A 19,569-nucleotide genomic window follows, 5' to 3' on the forward strand; every position below is an offset into this window, starting at 1 on the left:
GGGTGGAGGCAGGTTGTAAAGATTCGACATAAATAGTGCATACTAAACTTTGTCAGTCACACTTACTTGTTTTCATTGAACTAAGAATACAATTTGCAGATGGTGCTGGTTTATTTTTAAAATTTAATTAAACCCTGCCTAAACAAAACCGTAATAGTTTAGGTACACTATGGGTGATAACCAACAAAAATAGTGTACAATTTTTCAATCATACTTATTTATTTTCGTTGAATTAAAAGAATATAAATATTACATGGTGTTGACTATTTTTTTTAATTCATTAAACCCTGCTATGCCAAACCATAATCGAGAAAAAATATTTTTCTATCTATAAAATATCTAAAAATCTGTATTATTTAATGGAATAATTTTAGATATTTATAGATAAGCGAATATTTGTTGACTATTATCTACTATGCCTTGGGTTATGCAGGGCTTAATTATTGAATTTTAAAAACTAATAAACACTAACTACACAACATTGTGGTCATAGTGGAAAAAAGTTTAATGTCCATTATTTATGTCGGATCTTAACAGCCTACCTCCACCCTTCTCCGCTGCTGGATAGTAAACCACATCCGACTTGAAGTTGGACATGTCTGATATAGCTAGCTGTATTTAACTGCCCCCAAAGTCTCCATATTATTGTATATTCGGAACACATAGTATGTATAATGTATATGTCCAGATTTCCAACATTTATGTTTTCTTCTACACAAAGTAAATAGGTATATATTATATCTTTTCTGAAAATCATAAATAATTGTCACAGAGAAGAATAAATTAATTTTAGATTAAGATTCCTGAATCTGAAGAAAAAAACAACAAATTCAGTTTCTTCTCTTTTTATTAGCTACGCCAAAACCACTTCCTACCACAACCGAAGCTGTCGGTCATGATACGGCGCCATCTGGTGGTCTGGCTGGCGAGGGCTCATCGCGAGGAAACCGTGGGGAGACCGGAAGACCCGGACCAAATGGTACTCCAGGAAACGGGGGCGATAATGGTTCTCCGGGAAGTCCTGGAATTCCTGGAAACCCTGGACCACCTGGACCACAGCCTGATGTGAGTAATCACTGCAATATTCTAGTTCTTCTTTCTTCGGTTAACACTCACGTTGCTATTATGTCACCTTAGGTTACCCAGCCCATTAAACAGCAATTTTTTCATTTAATATTATGTAATTCGGCAATTTCATATTTCTGGTCAATCTAGAATCATCAGTAACAAAATTGTAGTGTTCTTACTAATTAAAACTTTTATTGTGTATTTTCAGAAATAATAAAAACACAACTATTTTTAAATGATAGAACTAATAGGAATAAGTAAAAAAGTGACACTTGTTTGAAAACAAATGAAAACAATAAAAAATGAAAGCATAACTCTTTGTTTCTTAAATCAAATTAAAATGCAGTAAACTGCATTACCGCCCGAGCTTTCGTTTATTATTTACGTCAATTGATGTCACTACATATTACATCTAACTAAAATGTTATTATTTTGAAAATCGATAGCATTATCCAGTAAATACAAACAATAATTTATATATATCCATTAGATTTCATTTACCTATAATAAATTATAAATGCAGGTGACTGTAAGCTCGGACAAGATAGATAAAAGTATTGTAAATACTAAAGGGGACACCACAATCTAGAATATAGAATTAAATATTATAATATATTATGGCGAAATAATAATCGATTGATACACAGTAATTATTACTGTTTTTTAATATCGTAGTGATTAATATTTTTCGCGATTTGACCGAAAAAAGCTTGATTTAAAATACCATTCTTCATCGTATCGTTCCATCCCCTAACAGAGGTCGGCCACAATCACGACAATCTTTGCTCTAACATATGTTGCTACTCGGAACGGTTTGGTGGAGCTACACCAGTACCAATCACGGAAGATCTTAGCCCACGAAATGCTGCATTGTCCTCGTTACATTTACTATTGATCTTTCTTGGATAACGAGTTAGGGAATGCTGTACTTTTGTCCTCGCATAATGTGGCCGAGTAATGTAGTTTTCTGGTTTTGATACTATGCAGAACTAATCAGTCCTTCTACATTTGTTAGAGGACGCCAACATTTATCCCCCGGTCAGTCTAAGAAATTTTGAGTAGGCATCCTATGCAGTAACATCTTGAAAGTCTCAGCTCTCTGTGACGTCTCCTGATTTACCGTCCATACATCAATACCATAAAACAGGATTGAAAGAACATAACAGTGAACCGTACGCAGTCTCAGATCTAGGTTAACGTATCGATTGCTGAAATAATACCATTATTATTAGTATATTTCATAACTCCGTGGAATCCTTAGTCCGAAACACAAAATTATAGTCACTTGATATTTTCATGTACCTACTATAGAGTTCCACTTCTGTCAACATGTTGAAACAAGCATTGATCTCATACATATTTTGTTCCTCAACGTCCGATCTCTAAATTCAGACAAATATTATGACAGGTCTCTACGTGTTATGCTGAATGACCTACAATCATCAAGCTAATAATATATCTCTTCTTTTATTCCCTAGTTAACCCACTATTACCAACAGTTGGCTCTGGCATCTGCAGGAGGCGACAAAGGGCCAGATGCACCAGTTGACCCATTCCAATATTTTCAAGCTCAAGTCGAACCCATTGGCCAAAGGGGATCGGTCGGTAAGTCAACGAAAGTATCTCTTAAAAATACCAAACCTGGATTTTCATCTTCATTTTCCTTACTCTCTTCTAGATTCTTCTATCACACATTTAGATTCCTGAAATCCTATGCCACGAAATCCTCAAATCAAGTACAACTTACTAGGTACCGTACTGGATTAGTATCTTTTGTCTTTCAAATCATGGATTTTCATTGGAATCATGGATTCATTCATGTATGTTTAATTTCTAGTGTTCACCTATTGGAGTTGTGTTTTCATTATTCTGACTTTCAATTCATATCTTAATTTCTAGCTTCTAAATTTATTTTCGTTAAAATGAGTTTTTTTAATCCGTTAATTCTTGTAGGTCCTCCTGGGCCGTCTGGGCCTCAGGGATTCCAGGGATCAAGAGGAGAAACCGGAGAGCCAGGAATGAATGGCCCCTCAGGACCTCCCGGACCAAGAGGGCTTCCTGGACTTTCAGGGAAAGATGTGGGTGATATTCGTTATAAAGACTACCTATTTTAAAAGCAGTCTAGCAAAATTTACATTACTGATGGACAACAACTAACAATGAACTAGCGATAACTTTACTTCATCATTACAGGGCGAAGCCGGTGAAGATGGTGAGGCCGGAGCCATAGGAGGTGTAGGACCACCAGGTCCTCGTGGTCTACCTGGAGTACCTGGATTGACTGGAATTAAAGGACATAGAGGATTCCCTGGATTGGATGGCAGCAAAGGAGAGATTGGTCTACAAGGAGAGAAAGGATCTATTGGAAGCATGGGACCAATGGGACCAAATGGACCGACGGTAATTTATTTTAAATCATCTCTTTGAATAATAAAGTCACCGATCAGTGAGTCTTGAACCACTTGAGACAACAGATATAAGTTTTAAAAACTATGAACATCAAGTCCTGAAAATGATCGTTCAAGGAAACCGGTAGGAGAATGACTAGATGAATGGTCTCTAATATGAAACACATGGGATTTTATCCGATTAAACACATGTGTTTGAATATAAGTGAATAGACAAGACAAGTGGCAAATGACATCATTGTATTTAATTAAAAGCAGCTAAAATCCGCTTGGCTAAGTTGCTGAAAAATCGTCCATGCTTGCTAAGTTTAAGAATGGGTCAGTTGCAGCACAGAGCCTCCCAGATTCATCAAGGATAATGATGGCATCCAATTCTATAATGGAACTATAATAATAAGAAGAAATAACTGTTGTATCTACTGTATAATATAGGTATTGAAAGAAGGTTGTCTAATAATAAATGTTGTATTTGGTTACAACTCAGGTTTAAAAATTAAACTAAGCGTACATAATATTCATTAGGTATATTTTTGTTGGTATTTAATGGAGTAATATTATAATGTTATTTTTTAGGGACCGGCTGGACCACGAGGTGAAAGAGGTCGAGAGGGACCACCTGGCAATGCTGGAATAAGAGGACAAGATGGAACTGCTGGTCCACCTGGACAACCGGTAGGAGAAAGAATTATTAAATCTCTATAAGATAATATGGTATCCAAACATGTACCTACTATGTAATCTAGCTTAAAACCGAATTTATCAGGTATGTCATATTTCACCATTTAAAATTTTAAATGTAAAAATAATCATGTGTTTTCTTCAGGGAGCAATCGGAAAATCTGGAGCACCAGGATTCCCTGGAAGTCCCGGAAATAAGGGTGACATGGGATCCCAGGGCCCGAAAGGAGCTCTTGGACCACAAGGCCCCCGTGGTGAGGCTGGTCGACCAGGAGCTTCAGGTGATATTGGACCCCAAGGTATTGCTGGTAAAGATGGCTACCCAGGAGAAAAGGGAGGAACTGGTGCGTCTGGTCCTGCAGGTTCTCCAGGATTCCCGGGAGCACGTGGAGCACCAGGAGTCGCTGGTAGTGCGGGTATAGCTGGTGCCAAAGGAAACCCAGTAAGTTATCTTTGAATTATTTTTTTTAATCAAAAAATTGAGAGTTGGATTTCACAATAATTATAGTAGATGTTTTATCAAAAAAAAATTGTTTTACGACAAAACGATGTTAGCCATTTGCTTAACCTATAAGGTCCAGACTTTGGGTCTCAGATACACGTTGGAAAAACAATTAAATTTATCATATTACCTATGAAAGTAGTAGATATATGATCCGTGTTTACTATTGTTACCGACCAAATATGTTGAAACAAACTTTCTTATATAGAGAATAGATGGAGCCTAAACGTACGAAATCGAAGCAAAAAAGTGAATTCTGGTATACTAATTAAGTTAGCTACAAGTGACTGCACTGCAGGTTCATTTGAAGAGAACTTAGGTAATATAAATAAAGCAACAGATTTCAAAACAGAATGCAAGCCGCCATTTTCTTTTAAGGCCTGCCAATAGAAGAAGAAAAATAATGGAACTTGTTACCAATACACCACATGTTTGTTTGTTACCACTCGTGCAATCATTAAATTTAAAAATTGAACTGTCTTTAAAATTCCGAATATGGAATCTGTATAAAACATCTATATAGTTCAAATTATTTGTTACCGATTATGGCATTCAATGTTTTATATGTGACTTCCGTCTTCTTGATTTAATATTAAAAGTTAAAGTTTTTCAAATCATTATTGACATAATAAATATAATGTACCTACCTAGGTAAGGATCAGAAGTTCCAGTGAAGTTAATCATAATATCAATTATAATGTATAATTTATGGTATTAAGGTATATTTATTTCAATTTTAGGGAGCAACAGGAGATCGTGGATACAAAGGTGATATCGGCAACAAGGGTGAAACAGGAGCGCAAGGACCTCGAGGATTACCAGGAACAAGTGGCGCAGAAGGCAAAAGAGGCAAACGAGGAATGAGAGGACCGACAGGCCCAAGTGGACCACAAGGAGAACGAGGTATTGCTGGAATTACTGGACTTCCTGGACCGGATGGAGCCGTGGGACCTAAAGGCCATCCTGGAGACCGAGGTGGTGTAGGATCTCAAGGTCTTAAGGGATCTAATGGTGAAATTGGCAGACCAGGACCGCAAGGATTACAAGGAGTTCGTGGCCTCGTTGGAAGGCCTGGCCCTCAGGGGAAACAAGGTAACCCAGGAGAAAGAGGTATTCAAGGAGCTGATGGCAAACCAGGAGAACAGGGAATTCAAGGACTTCAAGGATTATCTGGACCGATGGGACTTCAAGGCGATAAAGGAATTACGGTGAGTATTACTTATAATTGAGATAAATATAATAAAACAATTTGTTTAATATCTAAATTAAAAAGACATTGCTTTATAAAAAACATAAAACCATCTTGTAGGGAGATGCTGGTAAGGATGGCGAGACTGGACCCCAAGGATCTCAAGGACCAAGAGGTGATGCTGGTAAGGATGGAGCTCCAGGAATTCAAGGGCCCCAGGGACCCATAGGACATGATGGTGAGCGAGGGGCTGCAGGACCTCCCGGACCAACTGGCTTCCAGGTAATGTCATAGCAAATTAAATACCTATATTATAATTTTATATCTAATATAAAAATTATTAGCAAAATGTGCATAATTGCATTCTAGTATTTTTTCAATTACGTTTAGGGTCTTCCCGGAGCTCCCGGACTTGCTGGTGCTACAGGAAAAGATGGTGAACCGGGTGCGCAAGGACCTCAAGGACAACATGGGGCGGCGGGTGCTCGTGGTGAAAGAGGATTCCCAGGAGAACGAGGACCAGTTGGACAACCAGGAATTGCAGGAAACAAGGGAGATAATGGCGCTCAAGGAGGAGACGGACTTCCAGTAAGTTGAATTTCTCGCCGTTACAATATTATTGTGCCATAACATGTGAATTTGGTATTAGTTAATACTTTAGCATTGTATCTTTACTTTGCCTATGCAGAACACAGGGATAGTATTAACGCCAGTGTGTCCTCGTTTTCAATTATAACCTTACATAGTATTGTTACCTATAAACAGCTAGCTACAATTAATATTTATATAATTAATATTGGAAATACTAGGGTCCATCTGGAGCTAGGGGAGACAAAGGACACCAAGGATCAGCAGGTATGATGGGCCTTCCAGGACTTAGAGGACCTACTGGACTTCACGGGGAGAAGGGAGAGAGAGGAACATTAGGCGCAGCAGGCCCCGAAGGACCGTCAGGTAACCTACCTTAATTTAATATAAGTACTAAAACCGATAGCCAACATTATAATGCAATTCGATAAGCATTTAACAACGACTAGTTGAAATCGTCGTAGTTCAATAAGATACCCATAGCTAAATTGGAAAACCATACTGGCACGAATCCAGCAGATACAGGTTCAAGTCCTGTCAGGTGTCGTATTTTTTTCTGCAAAATGATTTTTTCTAGTGTGTATACGCATGCAATCTTTTCAAATTATGTATATTCCATATATAGAATGTTACATTCTCAAATCTTGTGTCTTATTCGAAATAGTTTATTAGACCGTCAGGTAAATAATGAATTGACAAGATTGTCTTTGTTAAACTCAAACGCGGAAAGCAATTAAAATTTACAATATAGCTCCAATATATCCAATAATAATATATAACTCATAAAGTTTGGTGGATATACGTGGACTAGGGACCGAAAAAAGTGGATGGAGCTAGGTGAGGCCTTTAGCCTACAGTGGATTGACCCCGGCTGATGATGATATTATATGATGTTGTATGACAAAATAGCATGTTTTAAGAAAAAAATAGTAAATATCTAGGTATACCTACTTTATAATTCAAGCTACAAATTAAATTTTGATTAGCCAGTTAGCACAAGGAATCGTCCATATTTACGTCAAATTCGTATGTTTTGATCTCCACTCTCTCCGATCATCACAAAATCTTTTACTCTCCCGTCTAAATTAGGTCACATTATTAACCTCTTTGTTAAAAAAACTAATTAGTTGAAAATTATCAAGTTCAATATAATGATATCACGAAATAAGTTTATATTGGTTTTCTGATGTCACAGTTTATACACACACTTCCTATTCACTTGGTCAAAGATTATTACATTATATAAGGTTCCACCCCCTTATGGTGTGACATCATATATGGACGATGCCTTAGATTATATTTTCAGATTTTCACTGCACACTGTCTTTAGTAGTTTCTTGTCTAATACCAAAGTCGTGCTACAAATACTACCATTGGTATATTTAATTGAAGAGGTACTTTTGTTTAAACCACATAAAAAATATGTAAGGGCAATCCAAAAATTAAGAGTAACACAAATTGATATGAAAATTTACATGTCGGACATCACACATAAAAGCAACAAAATATACTATCAGAAGCCAAATAAGAATAAGCGATGGGATAATTAAGTTGCCAAGCTGATGAAATTAGCAATGGGCTGGAGACGCCGCACGTCAAGTGAATAACCACTGGACTGCACCTACTTGTGGCAATAAATGACCACCTCACAACCCGCTGAATCAACTACCTCATCATTTTAGTGGACACTAGGGGAGACCTTCACCCAGTAGTGGATGATTATAGAGATATCTATCTGACAATGAGTTTTTTCTCATCACACTAAAGAGCCAAATGGGGCGGTTTTTAATTAAATGATGATGAAAGTAAATTTTAATTAAATGATGATGAAAGTAAATACATCTAAGATCGTTGTATCATAATATGCGGATGGGTTAATTATCTAATTGCCATACATATGTACGTAGTTTTCGAATAATATATATTCAGGTTCTTCCTTAATTATAGTCCATAACAGCAAATTTATAATCTTATATAATAATTTCCTGTGCAGGTGTACAAGGAGAACGTGGACCACAGGGTCAAGTTGGACCAGCTGGTCCCCCGGGAGAACAGGCTGAAAGAGGAGATTCTGGGCCACCTGGACCCTCAGGAGAAGCCGGAGCTACTGGATCACCGGGAGAAAGGGGAGCACCTGGACAACAGGGTCTTCCAGGATTTGCTGGACCTCATGGATTGACTGGCATGCCTGGAACTAAGGGAGACCGAGGAAATACTGGATCTAAGGGAGACCAAGGAGCATTTGGATTGGCTGGTAAATAATCTATTAACTGAATAATTTTAACTTCGGCTTTAAAATCGGCTTAATCAGATTCTACATGGACTGACTCTGAGGTCAATTTATGATCACACCAATGGTACCAGAAATAGAATTGTTTTATAAAGACACTCTAAATAATAATTATTCTTTGAAACTGTCAATAAGGCCTTACATGTATATATTTACTTTATTTTATAAAATATATTATTTTCATTAGGCAAACCTGGAGGCATTGGTCCCAGGGGATTGACCGGTTTGACTGGTGCAAAGGGCGCTCGTGGAGAAGCAGGACCCAGAGGAGAAGTCGGTATGATGGGATTACCTGGAAGACCGGGAGAAATCGGCCAGGCTGTAAGTATTTTTGATTTTAAAACAATATTTACCATATACTTAGGTACTTATATTAATAAATTATTCAATTGGTACTCATGCCTACTTGTACATATGCAATAGTGAATGTAAGTTCATATTATTAGTGGTGTCGAGCTGTCCTGTCAATATAAATTTAGAAAAAAAATTCAATCCATATAATATTTTTTATAACAGGGCCAAGCAGGAAGCCCGGGACCCGCAGGCCCGGCTGGAGTATCAGGAACTAAGGGATCAACTGGTGACAGCGGTCGAGTTGGAGCACCAGGCTCACAAGGACCCGCCGGACCCCCAGGGTCTGATGGATCTAAGGGAGACACCGGGTCCGATGGACCACCGGGGGCACAGGGAATGCAAGGACCGGCTGGACAAGCAGGAGATAGAGGATTACCAGGGCTTCCTGGAGGACCAGGACCCCTTGGAGCTAGAGGACTTAGAGGAGCTGCTGTAAGTGAACTCCAAAATATAATCGTATTACAATGTAAATTTTAACCTACGACTCTTATGATATTATTATACATTCATTTTCAAAGTGAATACAACAGGAAGGACATTTTATATGTTATCCTTGAGTTCGTACCTATTATAGGTCCATGATTCTGAGATCTAAGTAATGAAGTTTTTATAGAATACACCAATCTTTATACCAATTACTGACGTTTGAAAAGTGGTAACGGAAATAATTTTTGCATTAATTTATTTACAAACTTTTTAATAGATACCTATTGAAACGTATTGGCATTTCATTTTTTCAACAATATTTTCAGGGAGAACAAGGTCAAGCCGGAAAGCCAGGGTCTTCTGGGTCTCCAGGACCAAGCGGCATTGCTGGACCACCAGGATCTCAGGGACCGCAAGGTGACCAGGGAGTTGAAGGACCATCTGGAAAATCTGGACCACCTGGAATTTCGGGCAGAACTGGAGACAAAGGCCCTACAGGACCTATGGGACAACAGGGATCTCCTGGTGCTCCTGGTCTTCCAGTAAGTGGATTAGTTTGAAATATTTCAGTGACAATTTTATTTAAATGTCCATTACTATCTACAGCAATGTCTGAACAACTTACAATGTATTACAAAATTTATTTATTATGAAGTTTAAAGTGAATCATAGATATTATATTAACCTCAAAATTCATTGATAGGGCCCACTAGGACCCTCTGGGCCATCCGGCGCTTCTGGTGAACGTGGACCTCGTGGAGAAACTGGACCACAAGGAGTTGAAGGACAGGCTGGAGCTAGAGGATTGGGAGGAGCGCCTGGTGCTGATGGGGTTCGAGGAGAAAGGGGAGAGGCTGGACCTAAAGGAGCCAAGGGACATCGTGGTCTGATCGGTCTCCAAGGACTTCCTGGACAACAGGGCATGGTAGGAGAGAGAGGATTAGCAGGAACACCGGGATCCCCAGGAAAAGACGGAGAATCTGGATCAAGAGGTAATTTATATACATTATTAGTGTTAATATATAGGTATTATATGCACATAAACAGAATATTAATATTTTTTCCATGGCTATCATCAATTCTGCCACACGCAAAGTGTTATACAATCACAAGCAAGTGTAGAATACTAAAATTTCATAATAATAATTATAGTCGTTAACCATTATGCATGTAGACAATGGATCATACAGCTACGTCTTGTTCACAGAAGATTTTCATCAATTCCTTTACAAAATGAAATAGGAAACATTAAGAGAAATTCAGATGTAGAAGAGGAAGATATAATTGATGATTTTTTTCTTCCAGGGTCACAAGGACGAGATGGCAGCCCAGGACCAATAGGTCTTGTTGGACCCGCAGGACCTCGAGGACCAGCTGGATCTGACGGACGACCCGGTTCGCCAGGTCATGCTGGACCCCCAGGACCCCCTGGACCACAATCAGACAACGTCGGCTATGATGCCGCTATGCTTGCCGCCATCATCGGATCAGGTAATTCTGACATTTTAAAATGTATACTTAATTAATATTACTTGGCAGAATTCATTTTTAATCCTCAGCAAACTGTCTTTATATATCTCAGTTATTTCATTTATCTGTTTTTTCACACAAAATAAACCATTATTAATGAATTCTTCATTAGGACAAGCCAACAACCAAAAAGGCCCAGATGACCAAGGAGATGATCCATCAGCAATGCTACCTCGCCTCTTCGGCAAGGATATCACAGAACAGGAGCGCCGTGAAGTAATCACCAAGGCTTACGAACAATTGAAGGCGTCGTACGACAGGTTCAAGAGGCCCGATGGACAGCAGACTTCTCCCGCCAGAAGTTGCCGAGATCTCAACATGGCTCACCCTCAACTTCCAAGCGGTTAGATTTTTTTTATTATCACATTACTTATTTTAAATAATTTTCTCTATCATGCTAAATGCTATAGTAAATATTATATTGCTATCAAAAGAAGGAATCTATTCTTGGTATCCGTACCTATCATATCGGAATAAAAGTGTCAGCACATTAATAATAATTATAATAATAATAATTGCAAGATGTAAAGTCTGTATTCTATAAACTGGCGTACAGGTCACACGGTCACACGGAAAGCATTGTGCCATCGCGTTCAACTGTTCAAGTTTTCAATTGGGGCAAATGAGATGGAAGGTGAAGTGGGGGGGGAAACCGTCACGCCAGCTTATAGAAAACAGACTCTACATCTTGCAATTATTATTCAAAGAAATGGTGTCAAACATACCTACTGTTTTACAGATAATATAGATTAAAATTTTCATTTGCACCACCTACCTATTGAAAAAACACAGTACTTACCTCTATTGTCAAAACCCAAAACCTAGTAAAGTTCATGAGAAGCAAAAAACATGTCTTTATGAATTCCATTACAATAAGTATCATCAAACAGCAAAAATTATATGAAGGGTTTCATACATTTTAAATGCGTGAAACTGACCGAAATAATCCATAGTTTCAATGAAATTAAATAGATGTTACCTATTAGGTCCATACTCTGACTCATACACAAATTGAAAAACAATATGTGTACTTGCCAGACCCAGGATTCGAACCTGGGACCCTCGACACTATAGACCGGCGCTTAAGCCACGCGGCCATCGCGGGTATAAAAATAAAATCTGTTAATACAAACCTCCACTCCTTGGAGGCCCATATGATCCTATTAGGATCGGACATGGTCGAAAGAAAAGAAGAAGAAATAGATGTTACTGTTTTCTCGCGCTATTCATATTTTATTTTACAGTGTTACCGATCAGCTTAGGCGTCGGCTTATAATGACGTGGGTCCCAGGTTCAAATCCAGGGTCTGGCAAATGCAGAATATTGTTTTTCAATTCGTGTGTTTGGAGTCACGAGTATGGACCTAATAGGTTGAGCAAGGCTAAGATCCATTTATCATAAAAACAAAAATCAGTTGATACAAAAACCTCCACTCTGTGGAGCCCCATATTATGATCTTATTAGAATCGGACATGGTCTAATAATAAAATAATAATTCATATTTAAATACACACAAATAATAAGTCTATCTGCATTATTAATTAAAGCTCTAATTGAAAATTGTGTTTAATGCTCATAATGATTAAATGATTTCTTTATAAATTTATACAACTCTAATTATATGATATCATGTTGTCTTTGGTTTTTAGGAAAGTACTGGATTGATCCCAATGCAGGAGATATTCGTGACGCAATTCTGGTGTACTGTGATATGGTCACCAAAGCAAGTTGCGTTCTTCCGATGCCTACAAGAACACAAGAGTTGACTCACGAAGGCGAGGAAGACGCTTGGCTCAGCGAAATGACAGGTGGACTGAAGGTACATTATAACAATAAAGATTTTATTTACTTATCTGTATTTGGTTGACTTACGGGATGCCGACAGATCCTGTAAAAGGTAAAAAGAGAGACAATGCCGAAGACTATCCACTGTTTAATTTTTTTTTTAAAAGAGATAAATCCATCCTATAACCGTGCTAATGACATGGGAAAAGCTACCATATTTTTAATAAATCTATCAGACTTGATTCATATTTATTATTTCTTTTGCAGTTGACATACAAGGCTGACAGCAACCAGATTAGTTTCCTGCAACTGTTGTCGACAAACGCAGTACAGAATATTACATACCATTGTAAAAATTCCGTCGCATATTACCACAATGAATACGAATCATACAAGTACGGACTGAGACTCCTGTCGTGGAATGACGCCGAGCTGACTCCAAGAGGAAGCCACAGGTTCCGATACACAGCGGAGATTGATGAATGTCAGGTAAATATATATACGAGTACTAACTTTTCATAGATGATTTCGAAGAAATTACTTCTTCTACGGAGATTGAGTTCTTATACATGGTCAAACCGTTTCTAATTTATTATTGTAAAGGAAAAATTACTTTTTGAAATTACCACGAGTTATCATAAATATGTTTAGTTTTGGACTCTTATTTTATCAATAGAATTAAGCCTTTGCTAACCCGGAATTCTATTTTGCCATATACTTACAAAATATGAATATGTGTATTAATTAAGGTGCTAAGTACCAAAAAAATAAAAACTGACATTTTTATAGAAAAATGTTCTACGTGCCCCAAGTGCTTCAAGCATGGTCTAAGTGCTTCAAGCAAGTCAAAAAAATACAGCAAACTATTTAAATCTGGCGACGTTGTAAGTCCGTTGGCGTGTTTTATTTATAATGGTGTAAGTACCATTGCAGTGGTCAACAGCATTCAATATAAAATGGCCGACGACGGTGTGTTGACACTCACGAGTTCTTAATTCCTAAAATTATGGAAGCCGCCGAGATTGCTTCACACTGTGAAACCACATTTTTCAAAAGGTCTGCTTCATGAAATTTTATTGCAATGACTCATTATTTTGTAATCACAGGCAATACTACTTTTTGGTACTTAGCGCCTTAATTAATACACGTATTCATATAATTATCGATATTATAAATATTAATTAATATCGTAATTTACTAGAGAAACAGCCGGTTATTGCCAGTAGTTGTCTAATATATATTAAACTTTAGAACAAAGTCTGAGATGTAAAACAATAAGAGAATTGGACATTCCATTCCAAGGCACCATTCTGAAGGGATGTCCAACCATTTAAGGTGATCATATCGATCAACAGAAATTGATGCATTTGGTTTTTAAGCCCGATAGATGTTAATCATCTCCCCACTCTAAAGATTTAATTATTTACTATATACAGTTTGCAGTTTTCTAATAAAATATTCTTATTAATTTCTGTTTCTTTTACAGTACAAGAGTCCTGAATGGGCAAAGACAGTGATCGTCTACGCGACTGATCTATCGAAGAGACTTCCAATTGTGGATATCGCAATAAAAGACGTTGGCAAGTCTGATCAAGCCTTCTGGGTGGAAGTGGGATCGGCTTGCTTCATGTAGTTTTAATAAATTGGCCAAAACAAAATAGGATATAACAATAATATTATTATTAGTTCAAATTATTAGTTAATGAAAAATGTGTAACATTCAGATTTAATTAATTAAGAAAGTCTCATATTCCTATTTTATACAGTATTGTGTTTTTTTTTTTTGATATTGTAATATATTTTTGTACAAAGCAAGGGTCTCGCATAATCAAATATTTAAGTCAAGATTGCATTTATACTTAATAATTTAAGTTAGTAACTGATGAAAATACTGCCATAGTACCATAGTTTTATAAGTTTTATGAATAAATGTTTTTAAACCCTGTCATTGTTTTATTTAAAATTAAAAATAAGAATTTAACTCATTTCATCTTCAGTTTTTTCTTTGATTATTCTGTGGAGTTTCTTGGGTCGGACATGGCTGCGAGCCGAATACTACAAGGTTCTAAGTGTTCGTCCTTGAAAAAACAAACCCAACAATGAAGTAGTATTCTAAGCTGCCTCATTTTTACTTTTGTTTCTCCAAGGACAAACACTTAGAACCCGCGATGGGCAGAATAAAGTACAACTTACAGTTATTTTATCTACTTAAAACTTAAACTAATTACATGTAAATAATATCTCTACAACACAAACATAGAACTTTCCAAACCAACTTGCCCCGCTCGACACTTGGTCTTAATTGAGCATATCACAAAGCCCTACATTTGGATGTAAAGCGGCAGCATTTTTTTTACGTGTGGAAATGTTTCAGGAGCAGATACCCAAGACTGAGGTTGCCACGCACTGAAGTGTGCTTTGGCTAAGTTTACCATGATGAAAAATGCCCATGGGAGAGAGGAGCTTTGTGAGCTAACTAAAATAAAAATGATTCTAATTAATATATAATACTATACAATACAAAAACAAAGCTATAACAATACGAACATACAAAACTGTATGAAGAGATCTTTACAAAATTCCCTATAGCTACCTACTAAAAACGTTTCCAAGCTGGCAGATAATGATTATTATGGACATTATTATATTTTAATTAAAAATACAGAGCCAAATTTAATATGTTAATAATTAGTAAATAATTTAGAAAACTCTTGGTCAAAGTTTTACCTTAATTATTTTGACGAACATTGACTTTATGACAACAATGTACTTATGTTAATTATATTGTAAAAAATATATAATCACCATTTCCATCTTAATCAGAGCACATGGGCCTTCACTCAACCCATTTGGTTCTTATGTTGGATCAAACAGACATTGAAAAACAATATGCAACCAGTTATTGGATTCTCAACCCATGGCTTTAGAGATAGGCACTCTACCAATAATTAGATCACAGTGGATACTGATTGTCTATAATTTAATTGCTAACTTTTTTAGTTTAAATAGTCATGTACCTATTTTTAAATTACATACACACTAAAGGAGCTTTAATGAATACATTACTGGAGGCGGTGCATTAAAGTCCGTAGACAAAATTTCGTTTGATTTATCCACAATCTTCTACTGGCTAATGAGAGCAGTGATGTCCCGTGGGGGTAGGCAGATTGAGCGTCGCTTAGGGCTGCAGTTACTTGAAGGGCGGCAAATCGAGGAGAATCATTTGGAATATATAGAAATTGCTATCTAAACTTAGTAATAACGAAATATCTTTCCATTCAAAGAATCAGCTCACTGGTTGTATCGCGTTCGCGATATCTAGTATACTTCCGTTGCCTTTTGACTTTCTTGATGACCAGAAACGACACGTGCAGATTTGCGAATAATTAGTCTGATATTTTGTTAGTAAAGTATCCATACAACACATTTCTTAGATATTGGACTCATGAAAGGATAATAAAAATACTGTGTAAAATAATGAGGTGGCAGTTTGGCGCTGGCTATGGGGCGGTATTTTATCTAGGGACGTCACCAAATGAGTCAGTAAAAAGGTTAAAAGTGTTGACTTTTTAACGGTAATAATTGGATGTAGTTAAGCAGAAAACATCCAACCCACAAATTGAGAATTTTCATTTTGTTACGTATAATGCTTCAAAAACATCAATATTTTAATATGGCGAAAACGTCCAACCAGAAATATACACCCAGAAAAAGTTATCACTGTTTTTTCTAACCCACATACTAACAATTTACAAAAATAATATCAAGAAAACGTTTTTATAATAGAGAGTTATTTCTCCAAGCCTAGATATTAATGCAGATATCGAGTCGGCTGTTTCCATGGATACAAATGGTGTGAAATCCTCATCTCTTGAAAATTCGTGACAAATATTTACCAGTTGTCCTAAAACAGGTCCGAAGCCAAAATATAGGCAATCAATGAAGACATCGAAGTTGAACAGAAATGCTAATAAGCCGTATTGTGACTATAAAGGTGTACTCAAATCAGGAAAATAATTTATTTACTATTACCTATTGTAATTGTATAATGAAATGCAATGAACAAATTACTGAAGAAGAATGTAAATTTGAATTCAACTGTTTTTGGTAATTAAGTTCTTATAATTCACAAACAACATTCATCACTACCCTTGTGACTGAAACACCCAAAAAACGGTGTTATGGTAGAAATTCTACAAAAAGACAATTCTCCAGGGTTTATACTCTCAACAAAAAAGAGTATACCGAATGATGTTTTGCAAAACAATCAATATAACTCCTACCAGAATTAACACTGCTCTTCAGAAAATTTCAGGCCGTAAGGAATTATTGGATCAAAGAGGGTTAAAACAAGGTGGGTTGAACAAAGTACCTGAAGAAAAAGTGAATGCTGTCATTAAGCAAATTAATAGACTTCCAAAATATACCTCACATTACTGCCGTGGAGACACGGAAAGCAATTTTCTACCACCTGACATGACATTGGCAAAAATGTATGCTATGTTCAAAACGGAAGTTAATAATCCTGTAACCTTTGCTATCTATAAACAGATATTTTATCCTAAATTCAACTTAAAAACAAAACCGCTAAAAAAGATACGTGTAACGTTTGCGATACATTTAAGGTGAAAATCGATAACGTAAGAGATGGTTTGGAAAAAGCACAACTTATCACAGAAAAAGAGAAACACCAGGCTTTAGCAAAAAATGCGCAAGATTTGCTAAAATTAGATCTGCTTACTGCCAAAAACAGAGACGACACAGAATGTCTCACATTTGATATGCAGAAGACCCTTCTCTTACTGAGAATTTCCACTAATATCATATTTTATAAACGCCAACTATGGCTTTATAATTTAGGCATCCATAGTGGAAAACAACAGAAAAGTTTCTGCTATGTGTGGTTAGAAGGCATTGCAGGAAGCGGTTCTCAAGAGGTTGGGTCATGCATATTAAAGCATTAGAGTCATATATCTTCAGCAGTTAAAGATTTAATTTTATGGTCAGACTCATGTGGGGGGCAGAACCGAAATATTAAGATTACCCTCATGCTTAAGGCATTACTTGAATCAAAGCCGTCCCTCAATACAGTAACACTAAAATTTTTGTGTAGTGGACATAGCTATCTGCCTAATGACAAAGATTTTGGTGATATTGAATGCAGTCTCAAGCACCAGCAACGAATATACACTCCATTTGAATATATAAACAGAATGGAAAATTGCCGCAAGAAAAATCCTTTGATTGTTATGCAAATGAAAAGCGTTGATTTCAAGGGTAGTTAAGATCTAGAAAAACATATTGTGGATATAAAAGTCGATATCAATGGCCAAAAAATTAATTGGCTCAAAATAAGGGCGATAAAGTTGATAAAGGAAAACCCATATTTAATTTATATCAAGAGCAATAGTTTTGAAGAGGATTTCGTGGCAGTAAATATACAGCGTAGGGGTGTGTCGACTGACAATTTTTTAAGTCTATTAACTACACTATGGCCAGAAGGAAAAGCAATTGCTCTTCCAAAATTAAATGATTTGAAAAGCATCATGCATTTAATTCCAAGTGATGCAAAAATACACTATGAAAACCTTACGGGTTCATCAAATATTACCGAGGATGTGTATGGCTACAATTCTCAAATATTAGATTTTGAACCTGAAATTCCAATATAACATTAAGTACTTACATATAGATTTATTTTGACCACAACTACCCTTACCTATTTTAAGTTCTAATGATTATCGCTTGATCCTTTTTATTAAACAAATTTCCAATACATATATGTGTAAAATAAATGTACTAATATAGTGTTTTATTTATAAAGAAATATTCAAATAAAGATGATTGTCCCAAGGTTTTATCTGCTAAGATCAGTACAATATTTAGGAAAATACAAACACAAAACAATCAGTTTTTAATTTGCAGAAAATATCCAACCCTCAAAACACTCAATAACTTTTAAATTAGTATGTTTTTCAAATATCTAATAATCAATTAATATGCACTATAATTCCATATAAGTATTTAAATTACAAATTCAAGCTAAAAAAAGATAAAAGTCATACTAAATGTTAATTTGTTACTTCAAAATTTCAAATGCGTTTTTCTCAGTTTGTAAAATTGTGGCTTGGATGTTTTCTGCTTAACTACATCCAATTATGATAGTGAAGTATATTATTATCGTAATATTGTTTATCCAGAAATGAAAACTTACACTAAATAATAGAAAAGTGAATACGATAAAAATATTGCATAAAAATTCATTATCTTTTAAAAAACACAATAAACCGTCCACTCTCTTTGCACAATAAAAATCTTTATTATAAATGACCTGGCCATAATTAGCTGCAAATTTTTTTAATAGTAAACATTGGCTTAAAAATAATGCATTTTTAGCCATATCAAGTAGAATACGTCATCTGTCAAAATGTAACTGGCACTTGGCAGCGGCAGCAGTGTTGCCAACCGTACTATAATTATAGTATTTGTACTATAATTTTGGCCCGCGTACTATGTACGATATAAAATAGGTATAGTACGCCCAAAATACTATAATTTTGCATTTGCCATTTCGCAATCGAGTGGTCTTCGAAAATTTGGAAATCTGCGGCCCGCGACGAAATATTTTTCCTAAAAAAAACGAGCCGACCATGAAAATTTGGGAACCTGCGGCCCGCGGCGAAATATTTTTCCTAATAAAAACGAGCCGACTATGAAAAATTGGGAAAATTTTCATTTTCAACAGATGACA

At 36.3% G+C, this 19,569-nt stretch overlaps 1 protein-coding gene across 2 annotated transcripts in view; it reads left to right on the plus strand.

Annotated features, from left to right (window-relative positions):
• Window positions 1-14,763, plus strand: part of LOC147073394 (uncharacterized) — a 37,418-nt gene extending 22,655 nt beyond the window's left edge. For both annotated transcript variants that reach the window (XM_085945520.1, XM_085945519.1), the window contains exons 6-25: window positions 854-1,065; window positions 2,547-2,673; window positions 3,022-3,146; window positions 3,262-3,468; window positions 4,050-4,148; window positions 4,300-4,596; window positions 5,397-5,864; window positions 5,966-6,127; window positions 6,236-6,433; window positions 6,655-6,799; window positions 8,427-8,687; window positions 8,911-9,044; window positions 9,240-9,509; window positions 9,830-10,045; window positions 10,207-10,495; window positions 10,809-10,994; window positions 11,146-11,376; window positions 12,683-12,852; window positions 13,086-13,307; window positions 14,305-14,763. In XM_085945520.1, coding sequence (XP_085801646.1) covers window positions 854-1,065; window positions 2,547-2,673; window positions 3,022-3,146; window positions 3,262-3,468; window positions 4,050-4,148; window positions 4,300-4,596; window positions 5,397-5,864; window positions 5,966-6,127; window positions 6,236-6,433; window positions 6,655-6,799; window positions 8,427-8,687; window positions 8,911-9,044; window positions 9,240-9,509; window positions 9,830-10,045; window positions 10,207-10,495; window positions 10,809-10,994; window positions 11,146-11,376; window positions 12,683-12,852; window positions 13,086-13,307; window positions 14,305-14,451 — 4,166 coding nt within the window. In that variant the 3' untranslated portion in view covers window positions 14,452-14,763. The remainder of the gene's footprint in view (window positions 1-853; window positions 1,066-2,546; window positions 2,674-3,021; window positions 3,147-3,261; window positions 3,469-4,049; window positions 4,149-4,299; window positions 4,597-5,396; window positions 5,865-5,965; window positions 6,128-6,235; window positions 6,434-6,654; window positions 6,800-8,426; window positions 8,688-8,910; window positions 9,045-9,239; window positions 9,510-9,829; window positions 10,046-10,206; window positions 10,496-10,808; window positions 10,995-11,145; window positions 11,377-12,682; window positions 12,853-13,085; window positions 13,308-14,304) is intronic.
• The last annotated feature ends 4,806 nt before the right edge of the window (window positions 14,764-19,569 follow it).

Source organism: Rhyacophila brunnea, unplaced genomic scaffold (assembly GCF_057557595.1).
Source record: "Rhyacophila brunnea isolate RB1 unplaced genomic scaffold, BYU_Rbru_1.0 scaffold_18, whole genome shotgun sequence".
NCBI classification, from domain to species: Eukaryota; Metazoa; Arthropoda; class Insecta; order Trichoptera; family Rhyacophilidae; genus Rhyacophila; species Rhyacophila brunnea.